The 12,927-nt window shown below is 39.4% G+C and overlaps 1 protein-coding gene across 3 annotated transcripts in view; it reads right to left on the bottom strand.

Annotated features, from left to right (window-relative positions):
- Window positions 1-504: 504 nt before the first annotated feature.
- The window catches only part of LOC138022822 (zinc finger protein 420-like), a 28,883-nt gene continuing 16,460 nt past the window's right edge, over window positions 505-12,927 (bottom strand). Inside the window, exons 1-3 of one of the 3 annotated variants that reach the window (XM_068869788.1) lie at window positions 10,279-10,458; window positions 9,843-9,996; window positions 505-3,539 (exon numbers count right to left, since the gene is read on the bottom strand). In XM_068869788.1, the coding sequence (XP_068725889.1) occupies window positions 2,486-3,514 (1,029 nt within the window). In that variant the 5' untranslated portion in view covers window positions 3,515-3,539; window positions 9,843-9,996; window positions 10,279-10,458 and the 3' untranslated portion in view covers window positions 505-2,485. Of the gene's footprint in view, window positions 3,540-9,842; window positions 9,997-10,278; window positions 10,459-12,927 lie in introns of those variants that run through there. The other 2 variants (XM_068869787.1, XM_068869789.1) reach the window with 2 other exon arrangements.

Raw genomic sequence — 12,927 nt, 5'->3', positions numbered from 1 at the left:
CCGTCCACCCCTCCATGTATGCCAATGTGACCAGTATCACGTGGCCATACCATGGGCTCAAGTTTAGAGCTCATCGCGGAGGCCATACTCCAGCTGACACCACAGCTAGTTTACAGCGTACATCTTTGATCTTGTGATCATAATCCATGTTATGTTCAATTGACACCTGTCAAAACAAGGTATCCGCAGACCAGCATCACGTGACCACATCGCGTGCTCAGGTTGGTCCTTATCGAGGTCAGCTTTTTAGAAGTCGATCGCTGACCAGGTACTGGCTTTTGATTGGATCGCAGGCTCAAGCCAGGTCAGAAACTTGAACGTAAGCGAGGCTTACTTTTTCGCGCGCTTTCTGTGGCTTGGCGCGGCTACACGGCGAAACTACGTCAACAAAAGCTATTGACAGTCGACACTTGTTTAGGTAGAAAACGGTTTGTTGATTTCAGTTTACAGTGTCCCCAATTAGTGCTCCAGTGCTGGAAGACTAGACACTTACAGAGTCTCAAAACAGTTTCAACACTTTTAATAAACTGTACTATTTGCAAGGATGGAATCAACACAACTGTTTCACGAATCATCAACAATCGCTTAACAAGATACACTCATTTCTGTGGCGTTATAGATAACCATGACAACAATACAGTGAGAGGCCATGGGCCGATTTCTTCAATGACGTCATAAACTACTTTGCAAAATTATAGTTTTGAAGGTTAGGAGGTTAGGAGCACTTTAAGGTTGTTGGACAAAGTTTTTGATACCTATGTTTCATTTACCTTTTTCTTTAAAACTCTTGATCCTTTGGTCGCCAAAAATGGTAGCAAGTTAACAACACGAACTTCGGTTTTTTGATAGTTACGATGACGTATATGCCTTTGCCATGGCAACATAAATAAATGTAAACAGGCCTTTAAAATCGGTTTTGTTTATTTGCAGAAAATCTGGTCGTTAGATTTTCTTTATAATTTGCATGCAACAAGCTTGTAACGATGCTCATAAGTTAACACTGTTATTAATAATTTGACAGAGAGATCTTTAATTATCCCTTGTTGAAGGTTCACTGGAATATCTAGAATTTCCTCTGTTCACGATATTTTGCGATAACCGAGTTCAATAATTGTTTTATCAATCGATCACAGAGTTTGTTTTTCGAAATACGTTGAGTGCAACTTTTGTTCCTTTCTTAGTATTCTCACTGTGCTTTCGATCAACTAAAGATGTCGAATCATTCTGACAGCTCGGGGAACCGATCTGCCATTTTTTCCCAAAAGCGTGATTTCAATTGCGCATGAGCAAAATATTATTTGCAGCAAAACACTTATTTGTAGGCAGTTATTTGCAGGTCACGTGGTGGGCTCTCGGCCAATGAAAAGGAAGGACAAAATCCATCGAATGATAATAAACAATTATTGAATGAGGTTGAGCATGATATCATGAATTATCAAAACCGAGGTCTGTGTTATCTGCCGAAGCCGAAGGCTGAGGCAGATAACACAGACACGAGGTTTTGATAATTCATGATATCATGCGAAAACCGAATTCATTAATTGTTTTATTATACATTTTTCACATAATTCATCCTCAGAAACTTGACATGATAAATGTAATATCTGCAGCAGATATTACATTTATCATGTCAAGTTCACAAGCTATTGTGAATTGATTGAATGCTCTCGACCAATCAGATTTTTCATAGTGAGTCTAATGTATAATAATAGAAATTAAGAGCGCGGAAATTAAGGCTGCACTTTAGTAACGTCGCGGAAAATAACGCTAAACATAATTAGCGCGACTTAGATTAATGCGAATTTTAACGATTCGCGTTACTTTCATGGAGTGTTCATTTCCTATAATAAGGGAACTCAAAAGGTATTTTTGTGCGACTGGAAAAGCAGATCCTTACAAGTGTTTTTGAAATCCAACACTGAAGAAAATTGGGGGTAACCATGCACCTTTCAAAGATAATTAAACAACAATATTTGAAGGACGTTCTTTTCCAAATTGAAAAATGCATGGATACCCCCAATTTTCGTTTTGGATACGAGGAACTTACTAGTAAGCAAAACCCACAGGAAACCCGGGTATCTGCGATGCGCAGAACGTGTACCCAATAACATTACTAGGCACCCTTCCTTTCCTTTCATTTTTCACTGCCAAAGAGTTAAAACCCATTACAAAACAAATTTATCAAGAGAGCCACCCAACTACCTAGTTCAAGTTGTTGGCTCCTCAAACGTCATGATCATGATTTTGGTAGTGTGCAAGACGAAGCTCCTCGCTGCTCAAGTCCTCCTGGCAAAGCCAACAGGTGTGCTTTACACCCTGGTTCGAACTATGATCTTGCCAAGTGCAGGAGCGATAAATCTCTACTCATAGTTTGCTCTACTTCATCATGATTTGAACTTGCAGAACCTTCTTAAGCTTTTTCGTGTTTCCTGACACTTCTTCTGTTGCGGAACGACTTTCCTATTGGCTTACGTTTATAACGCTTCTATCCAGCATGGACTCTTTCACAGTGGCTCCTTAAATTTCCTGCTTGGCTAAAACATTTGCCACATTGTTCACATTCGTAAGGCTTCTCTCCAGTATGTACTCCTTCATGTACTCTTAAATTCCCTGCTGCACTAAAACACTTTCCACATTGTTTGCATTTATAAGGCTTTTCTCCAGTGTGAACTCTTTCATGTGTCCTTAAATGTGCTGCTCGGCAAAAACACTTGCCACATTGTTTGCATTTATAAGGCTTCTCTCCAGTATGTACTCTTTCGTGTCTCCTCAAAGTCACTGCTTCGCTAAAACAATTTCCGCATTGTTTGCATTTATAGGGCTTCTCTCCAGTATGGACTCTTTCGTGTCTCCTCAGATTCGCTGCTTCGCTAAAACACTTTCCACATTGTTTGCATTTATAAGGCTTCTCTCCAGTGTGTACTCTTTCGTGTCTCCTCAAATCTCCTGTTTGGCTAAAACACTTGCTACATTGTTTGCATTCATAAGGCTTCTCTCCAGTATGTACTCTTTCATGTCTCCTTAAATCTCCTGCTTCGCCGAAACACTTGTCACACTGTTTGCATTCATAAGGTTTCTCTCCAGTGTGGATTCTTTCATGACTCTTTAATTTTCCTGCTTCGCTGAAACATTTACCACAATGCTGGCATTTATAAGGCTTTTCTCCAGTGTGGACTCTTTCATGTCGCCTTAAATCTCCTGCGTGGCTAAAACACTTGCCACACGGTTTGCATTCATAAGGTTTCTCTCCAGTATGGACTCTTTCATGACTCTTTAATTCTCCTGCTTCGCTAGAACACTTGCCACAGTGCTGGCATTTACAAGGCTTCTCTCCAGTGTGGACTGTTTTATGTGTCTCCGGTGTTCCTGACCGGCTAAAACCCTCTACACCAGTAAAGACGTCTTCATCTCTCACAAGACTTCGTTCTTCGTTGAGAGAGTTTCTTCTCTGTATAAACAAAGAACCCTTGTTCACATTAAGGCAGTTCCTGTGCTTAACTGATCTTGACATCATTAACAGATTGTGATCTCACTCAGCACTAAAAAACAAAAAAAAGAAGAGATTTCTACGTCAAAAGAAACAACAACAACAACAAACCAATTTTATTGAAAATTAGAAATGTAAGTAATTACATTACTTTCCCCCGCAAATAGCTTATAAACTAATCGAGGCGGGGGGAACTGAGGACATGTTACAAGTACAAGGTTTATCTATGGATGGACTAAATAACAGTGAAAGACATTACCATACAGTAAATAGAATAAACTAACATAAAACAAAGCAAGTGAATTCAGATTATGACAAGAGGCTAACATAAAGAATTAAATAGCTTAATAAGACGGGAGACTTCGATATAATCATCTTCTGACCGCAAGAAATTTAGTAATAATTCCTTTATCTTTTTACGAAAGGACAAACGTTCAAGTAGTTTAAGCGAATAAGGAATAGAGTTTCAAATTTGGGCACCAATTCTCGAAAAAGGCATACATTTTATCAGTTCCCGAGAGCTTAACATAAAGCGAGTCGCTAGAGACAGATCTAGTTCTGTAGTTATGAATCTAACAAACTGATTGAGTATACTAACTGGTGCTGTCTGTCTGTTGATATCATACAGTAAATAGCTACAATCTCTGAAAAATAGACAACTTAGAGAAGGGTCAGGTCATTGGTCATCTTTCAACTCACAAGAAACGATTCATAGGAAGTTAAGGTAAATGCAATAGCGTGGGAACTTGTACAGCTCGTGACCAGAGGCAGAAGAAGATAGAACTTCTTAAATAATTAGAGTTAACAGGTACTAACAAGATAAAAACCACAAAACGTAGGTACCTCGTATTTTCAACAAAGATGGGGAAATATTCACAGCAATGCGAAGCGTTGTCTTCAGCATATTTTTTCCTCAGTCTTGTGATCAAGCTATTGCTGGCGCTGCGGTGTAATTGACAGCAACCTTGCCATGTTAAATGTTCACAGCGCTTTGGCGAAACCTAATATATCTTTGCGGAATATGTAATGCCACGTGGTGTTTGTTCGTTTATAAACCATCTTGTATGCGTGTTGAAAAGTAGTAATTAAACCGGTGCGGATGATGGCTATCGCTCATATGATGTTTTTAGCTCACCTGGTCTTTGTTAATAGCGGAGCTTGGGCGCTCGAAGCACGCCCGCGGAGAACCCAGGGTAAGATTTTTTGGGAAATTTTGGTTATGACGTCAGCGTACGCCCGTACGCCCGTCCGCCCGTACAGACTGTCGGGGTGGAGGTGGGGAGGAAGAACAAGATATTTATACTTGTAACTTATTACCTTAACTCTCCCAGCTGGTGGGGTTTAGGGTGATGTTTATGCGATTGGAAATGTGAAGGGGGTAATAGGGTGGTTACGGTCGTGGGGGACTTACTATTGTAGCTTTCATTATTTATTCGTGTTGTTTCTGTTTTTTGGGGGCAAGATATCAATTACGACAATGACCTGTTTCCTGCTCCAGTTGCAATATCCATTATGTTTAACGTTTCATATTTTTAATACCTTATAAATTGTAATTTTAGAGTGCAACGAATTCAATAAAGTAAAGTAAAGTAAAGTAAAGTAAAGTAAAGTAAAGTGAAGTGAAGTGAAGTGAAGTAAAGTGAGGTGAGGTGAGGTGAGGTGAAGTGAAGTGAAGTGAGCTCGAGGTGAGGTGAAGTGAAGTGAAGTGAAGTGACGTGACGTGACGTGACGTGACGTGACGTGACGTGACGTGACGTGACGTGACGTGACGTGACGTGAAGTGAAGTGAAGTGAAGTAAGTAAAGGGAGTGTTCCGGCAATTTTCCTTGCCCGGAAATCGCGTGGCGGCGTTGCATTTGGCAACACACGTTTTTTCTGGCAGGAAATCGTATCAGTGACGAGCGCCGGGATAAAGAGCAGAGAAGAGATCAGAGAAGAGGCGACGAAATTTGAAAAAATTAAGCGAAGAAAGCCTCAAGAGAAGCCGAGGAAGGAGAGGAAGAGAAAATTTAATAAAAAACATCGTAGAGCTGAGTGAAATAGAGCGAGAGAAAAAACACTTACTTGCAACGGTTAGCTTTCAGGTAATGTTTTTCTTCTTAATTCAAGTCAAAGCCAAAGTCAAAGTCAATTTATTTGACGTCGGTAGTTCCTTCAGTTACGAAAATGGTATCAATGGAAGCCGACGGCGCGCCCTTTACCCCCATTTGGTGGAAGGCCAGTGCTCTCACCACTGCGCCACCGCTGCTCCCCATTGAATATCTAACTGCCTCGCGTATTTTGTAAAACTTGCCAAAAAACAACCTCGTTCCCAATGACAATGGAGACCCTGGGAACGAGGTTGGCTAAAAAAACGAAGAAGGCCTGAAAACGTTTGCAATTCATCTGGCATATTTCAACAATCACACACCACGTCGCCATTCAAGCTTAAAGCAGACATCATTGTTATTTCGTCAGGCGTATTTAATATAACCGAACTCTCGACGCCGTATAAATTTATATTGGATTGAAGTACATTTATCTGCAACCACAGGCACACCATCCACTGTTGGTGTTCTTGTTATCGTTCTATAGAAGGATAAATACATTATGGCGGTCGCGATTTGCTCGGCAATAAATTTTGAAGGCAATAATTCAATGAAAGATCAAACAAAGTGTCAACTGAGTCATGTGTTATGTTTTTTTTGGTCGTTCCGAGCTGTTTTAGGCATCATTTTGCGACCGCCAGTTTTTTCAGAGAGAGTTAAATTGGAAGTGGACTGTGGAGACTATGAAATTGATTAGTGCATGTTTCATCAAACAATTTTGCCGCATTTGCCTCTCTTCTATCAGATACTGTTGAAAGACAAGACATCTTGAAGTTCAGAGCTTGAGCAAATGATAGCTTGGGGTAAATAATGTGCACAGCGCATTTCAGCAATCTTTCTAGGTCCTCACTCAGGCAAATTGTTTGAGGATAATGAAAAGGTGGACTACCGTACTCCAAAATAGAGTACAATACACATATTCTAAAAAGGATAAGATATCCTGCTCCAACATTTTGTTAAATTGTTGTAGAAAATATAGTCTACACTGGAGACCTTTCACACTACTTTTCTCACATGAGCCTTGGACACTTAACTAAATGTCCTTAAGTTTGCTCTTGAAGGCAAATAAATTGGAATAAGCATCCTGATGATGTGGCATTTGAATATTTTAGTTAGCATAGCTCAACATTGAAAAGATGATATCATCTATTTAAGTTCATTAAAACTAAGTATGAAATGTATTGACTCTAACATTCCGGCTCTCTTCTATGTCCTTTAGGCCCATTTTAAACGTCGCATTTCACATGTGCCGAATCATTTGCATTAGATTCGGCTCATGTAAAATGCGACTTTTAAAACGGGCCTAAGGTTGAGTCAACTTAAACAATCAAGTTTTTTAGGGTACACTGTACCATTTCTTAAGCCATAGTAAGCCTTGAGGGCTTATACAAGGAGTTTCTGTATAATTATAAAAAGAAAATATCAGAGTTAATTCTTTCTACTTGATGATCTCATCACAGCTTGCATCTCAAGATTAAGGAACATTGTGGACTGTTTCGTAGCCCTTAGGTAAATGCACTCAGTGTCTTCCATCTGGGAAGAGGAGCAGGAACCCCATCTCACAATATTACAGAGGACTTACAGTACATCATTTGAGAAATGTTTTCCATAAAACTTTCATTCAACTTATGAGTGGAGAATGAGCTTGTGATCAACAGTAGTGAAAACACACTTTGAAGATGACCTACAGTCAATAATAATTATTGTTATAGTGCTTGCTTCGAACCAATCCTTGCTTTACTAACTTCTTATTATTCACCTAGCCTTTGGCGATTAATTAAAATTCGAAAGGTGTATATCGGTAAATAAAAACCGAGACAAAGTCGAGGTTTGTATTTACCGATATTCACCAAGCCTGAGGTGAATAATATTATGGTTTTACATGGGTGATTATTTGAAAAATATGCATTTTTTCTAAAACAATTAATTTCTTCGTCTGTCACTTTGACAAAAGGGGCTTGCGGTCATTTTGAAAAACCCTCTTAGGTGATTCTTGCGTAATAAATAATCAACTCAATTGCAACCAATCAGTGCAGAGAATTTTCAAAAATCATTATGTAATTATTGTACTAATTCTCAATTATTCTGCTACATGTGTCCACTTTTCTGAGGTAAGAGATTGCGACAAGTACCTTTATCATGGAAAATTTAAAGCCTGATCTACCATAAATATCATAATACTCCAAAATTTTGCATAAGCATTATTTTTATTTTCTCTTGGGACTTATAATGGTCCCAAGAGATAAATTTTTTTTTCCTGTCCTGCTGCCAGACATCTAGACACAGCACAGGCAGACCACCCTCTGTTGGTGTTGCTGTTATCGACCTGTAGAAGTATACCTACCTTGTATGCCAGGAGAGAGGCGATTGGTAACTCAATGTTTCAAGACATATGTAAGAACAATAATCACAAGCTTCATTCACTCCTTCCGCCACCTTACTCTGGCACTTTGCGTACACGGAAAAATCGCAAGTTCCAAGTCCCGCATTTTAAAACCAATCGTTTCAGAGACAGTTTTATTGTAAGCCATTGCCGATAACATTGCCCTTTTACAACTCATATATATTAAATGATCTGATTTTGAATAATTTTAGCTGTATCTTAATTGTAATTTTGTGTTTAGATAATAATAGCTTTAGTATTGTTAAATTCTTATCAAATAACTTTCTTAATTTATCATTATATAATTTATAGTTATATCATTTATATTAATGTTTTACATTTCTAAAAACTATCGTAATTCAGCCCTCGGGCTGCACGGGTAATTTCAATAAAACTATCTATCTATCTATCTATAAATACATGTACACCACAGCGATTGCGAAATGCTCGGCAATGAGCTTTGAGAGCAAATAATTCTATGAAAGATGAAACAAAGTCTCAACTGAGTTCTGTGTTATGTTGTTTTGGTCCTTTCCAAGCTGTTTGAGATGTCATTTTGCGAGATCTTTTCTCAACCGACAGTTACAGAGTCAAGAAAATTGACAAGACAGGCAGCACCAAGCTGCTGGCCAGTAACCTCATCCTGTTCAAGCTGGAGCTGATGCCAAACCAGTGAAATTCTCACCTTAAAAACACCAGCATCCAATTGAATAGGGATGTCCCCATACCTTCGCCAAACTTGAGCTTCATCTTCCAAAAATTCACCTAGAAAGGCCATCCTGAAATCCTTAATAGTGCTTTCTCAACATGATCGGTGCAAGAAACCAGACCAAAGGAATTTGTTCAAAGCATTTGCGTCTATACGAATTTGCCAATCAATGCAACGCGACCGTTGGCAGTTCCCAACGATTGCATTTCACTGATTAGTAGATTCAAATATATTCAAATGCTTTAAATTCCTTTGGTCTGGTTTCTTGCACCGACCATGTTGAGAAAGCATTCGTATGGATTTCAGAATGACCTTTCTCGGTGAAGGTATGGGGACATCCATAATCGATCGGATGCTGGTGTTTTTAAGTTGAGAATTTCACTGATTTGGGGTCAGTTCCAGCCTGAACAAGACGAAGTCACCAGCCGGTGGCTTGGTGCTGCCTGCCTTGTCAATTTTTTTGACTCTCTAACCGTCGGACGAGAAAAGATCTGGCAAAATTACGCCTCCAACAGCTTGGAACCACCAAAACAACATAACACCGGACGCAGCTGACAAGTTGTTTGATCTTTCATTGAATTATTTGCTTCCAAATTTTACTGCCGAGCAAAGTGCAACCGGGGTAGTGTACATGTAATTAGAGAGTTCAAAAAACGACAACGGCTACGGCAACAACAATGCCAAAAAGCAGTAATATTATTGGTTAAAAAAACGTGCTGCACGTGCGGCACGCATTTGTGAACAAATTTCTCCTGTACTCATCAAAACTACTATGTGAAATGACCAAATTTAAGGTTTTGACGACAACGTGGACAAACTACAGTGAATGTTTCAGTCTCACTCTTTACTTCAAATGCGTCCGTACTAATCCAGTTTTAGGACACTTCGCCCATATTGTATAATCTAAACAAGATGGAATAATTATGAAAATGCTAAAAATAGATCAAAGTGATATTTTGAAGGGACGTTTTCGTCTCCGTAGCCGTTGTGGTTTCTTAAACTCCCTATTATCCTTCTACAGATCAATAACACCAATACCAACAGAGGGTGGTTGGCCTGTGGACACAGCCATTTTCCGAGAAGGATGAAACCGGCCCACAATGTTTTAACAATACAACTCCTTAAAAGAGACTAATTTCTTACTTAAAATGCAGTAAAAAACTTTCTTTCATGTACCTTCTGTGAGGTAGTTTTCGCTGACATCAGTGGACAGCCCTCAAAGCCATGAAAACACCTTATTCCAATCAACGAGTACTATCATGACCAGCGGACTTCAAAGGAAGAAGAGTACGTCATGTTTGCAATACATGGAATGAAACTTGGGGACGCTCTTGGGAGAGAGAGAATAAATAAAGCCGCTTTCCAAAGGGCGAAAGGACCACTGACAAATCAGAGTCCTAGGCAGGATCGATTTTTCAGGAACTCAATTAGATAAAGATGGTCGTACAGGAGTACTCTCGTGAGGCGTGATTAACGGGTTTCGACAAAACACTGATCCCCGGTCAACTGACCCCCTACTGACCCCCTATAAAATCAATGGGAAAATGAAAATTAAAAAAGCCCAGAACTATCAATGGGACCCGATTCAAGTTTATCAATAAATTTAGCTTACCTGAAACTTTCAAGATGGCGGACGCGTTGCAGATTTCCGACTCTTGTTCTCCTTTTACTCTTTAGTGGAGGTTTTGTTGACGGAAAATCGAGCACAGAATAAGATTGAATATCATCAATTATTGCTTTCATTCGTAGTGGGAAATGAAGCAAAGAGAAACGTTGACAAATAAACATGCTCGCAAAGGCGAGGGGCCCTGGGACTACAAGCTTGCCATAATAAACTTCCGGTTGATGTACTCGTGTGCGTGTCGCTCGCGGCTAGTTGCGTGCGTGTTAATTTGCGAGACTTTCCTCGCTATTTTTATTGCTTAATTTTCTAGCGGGTACAAATACCATTCTTGCTGACATTCCAACTTATTCTATGCTCGATTTTCCGAGACAAATCCTTCAGTCAAATGAGAAGGGAGTCGGAAATCCGCCACGCGTCCGCTATCTTGAAAGTAGTTGCAGGTGAGCTAAATTTATTGATGAACTTGAATCGTGTCCCATTGATAATTCTGGGCTTTTTTAATTTTCATTTTCCCATTGATTTTATAGGGGTAAGTAAGGGGGTCAGTAGGGGGTCAGTTGACCGGGAGTCAGTGTTTTGTCGAAACCCGTGATTAACCGCTTCTATTTTGACTTCGCTAAATAATTTTTCGTGATCCGTGAGACAAAGGTTCGAAAAGGTTTTGCGTGACCCGTGAAGAATTTGAATTAATAACCAATACTCGTGATTTCTCGATGTTGTTCTATGTGATTTTTAGTTGGAAGACCTCCGGAAAATTTATGAAGACTTTGAAAGACTTTGTTGGCGTTAGTAAAAGAAAATGCGCTACACCATTGATCTGTACTCCTGTCTGACAGTTCAGGTTGAAAACCTACACACGATTGGTCATTTCAAAGACCAGTTCCCTACCCTTTTGCAGTACCCACGAAAACTGGAGTGCCTACTACACACACGACAATTTCAATCTCGGATATTGCGTATCTGGCGTTCTGATTGGTCCACTCAATCTCGGTTGTCGGCTTATATACCATAAGGACCTTATATGGAAACTGCTTGTTAACACTGAGATAACATCCTGTCGATTTGTAATTAAAACAGTTCAGAAGTTAATGACATACCCAACGTGTTCTCATTGATAACAAAAACACAGTTCGAAGAGAAAATACCTTATATATATTTTACCGCGCGACCTACGTATATTATTGAAAAAAAGGCACCTGGAGCTACGGATTCGGTCCATAAACTTGCAAAAAATAAAGAAATTTTGTGTTGAATTATAATTTGCAAATATGCAGCATTTAGATTGCCTTCTCGATTAAGCTTTCAGTCCAAACACTGCCTTTTGTCGCTTTCCTTTGAGTAAGAGCAGGAATATAGAGTATAATTATTTGCTTATTTTCGTGATGCGTGCAACTAACATTTTGATATCCCTGATCAGTGATTTTCCCGTCCGTGAACAGTGCCAAAGACCGAGGTCGTAGGTTCGAATCCTGCCACGGACTCCGATTTTTCAGTTGTACTTTCGCCCGTTGCCTAGTGACTTGAATGATTGGAAATGAACTGAAATTTGAAATGCGGGTTATAGACGAATGAGAAAACGGAGAAATCCTTGCATTAGCTACACAATTTAAGCAATTGTCACTTTATAGACACTTAATGCTCATTAATTCGTCTAATACTTTTGGAAGTGATTTGCAATCGATAATTTTTGCGTCAGTCCTGAAAATATAATTTTTTAGGTCAAATGCATTTGAAAGTAAATTGGAAACATCATTGTGAATGGAACGAGTGCGGCTGCCTGAGGGAACGGACATGTAAATTCATGTAGATATTCATTCTATTCATAATCATGTTCTTTCTGACGTCACTTGAAAAAGTCACGCTTCTCCACTATTATTGCATTCCGAGTCACATAACGACCTGTTTACATGGAGAGAGGGTGCCCCGGCTGACCGAGTTACCCGGCTAGGAGGGTTAATTAAGACAGCCCGCTGTAACGCATTGGTTTCCCTTGGCTTGCGCGACGGGTAAAGCAACGAACCGTGAGTAAATAATCTCCTTCCCACATACGCGAAAAACACCTCTAATTACAACTGAAGAAAAAGTATTTGAGTATAGTACAAAAGAAACCCAAGAAATTACGAGTAATTACGAACTAAGCTATTTACAATATTTACAGTGCACTTGAGTATATTTCTAGTTCTAGTTCTAGTTCCCTTGAGTTCAGTTCCTACAAACTTCTTGCATGTCAAGCTCGCCAGTCCAAGCCACCAGCTCCAGAATAGTTTTGTTTACAACGTGTTCCTTTAATTTTAACTTTCTGCCTTTGCTGAGCTTCTTGTTCGCGTCAAAAGGAAAGGAAAGGAACTTTATTTAAAAAAGTGTCTAGTCGTTCTAGCGCTGGAGCACTAATAGACGTTATTTACGATGGCCGCCATGTTGGATTTGCTATTATCATGCAAATTAGCTACACACTTCTGAGGGGGCAAACAGCACAATTTCGAGAGGTTATAACAAACATCTCAGCCACACAGAAGATTTGTTTCACGGTCATTGAATGCTTATCATCTAAGTTGTAAAATAGAATGATTACACAAGTTACTTCGATGCTTTTTTAGTGAAAAATGAGCAGATAACGAATTAAAAAGTCAAATGCCA

The sequence above is a fragment of the Montipora capricornis genome, chromosome 11 (assembly GCF_036669925.1).
Source record: "Montipora capricornis isolate CH-2021 chromosome 11, ASM3666992v2, whole genome shotgun sequence".
Classification (NCBI taxonomy): domain Eukaryota; kingdom Metazoa; phylum Cnidaria; class Anthozoa; order Scleractinia; family Acroporidae; genus Montipora; species Montipora capricornis.
This window is presented reverse-complemented; position numbering and strand designations above follow the sequence as displayed.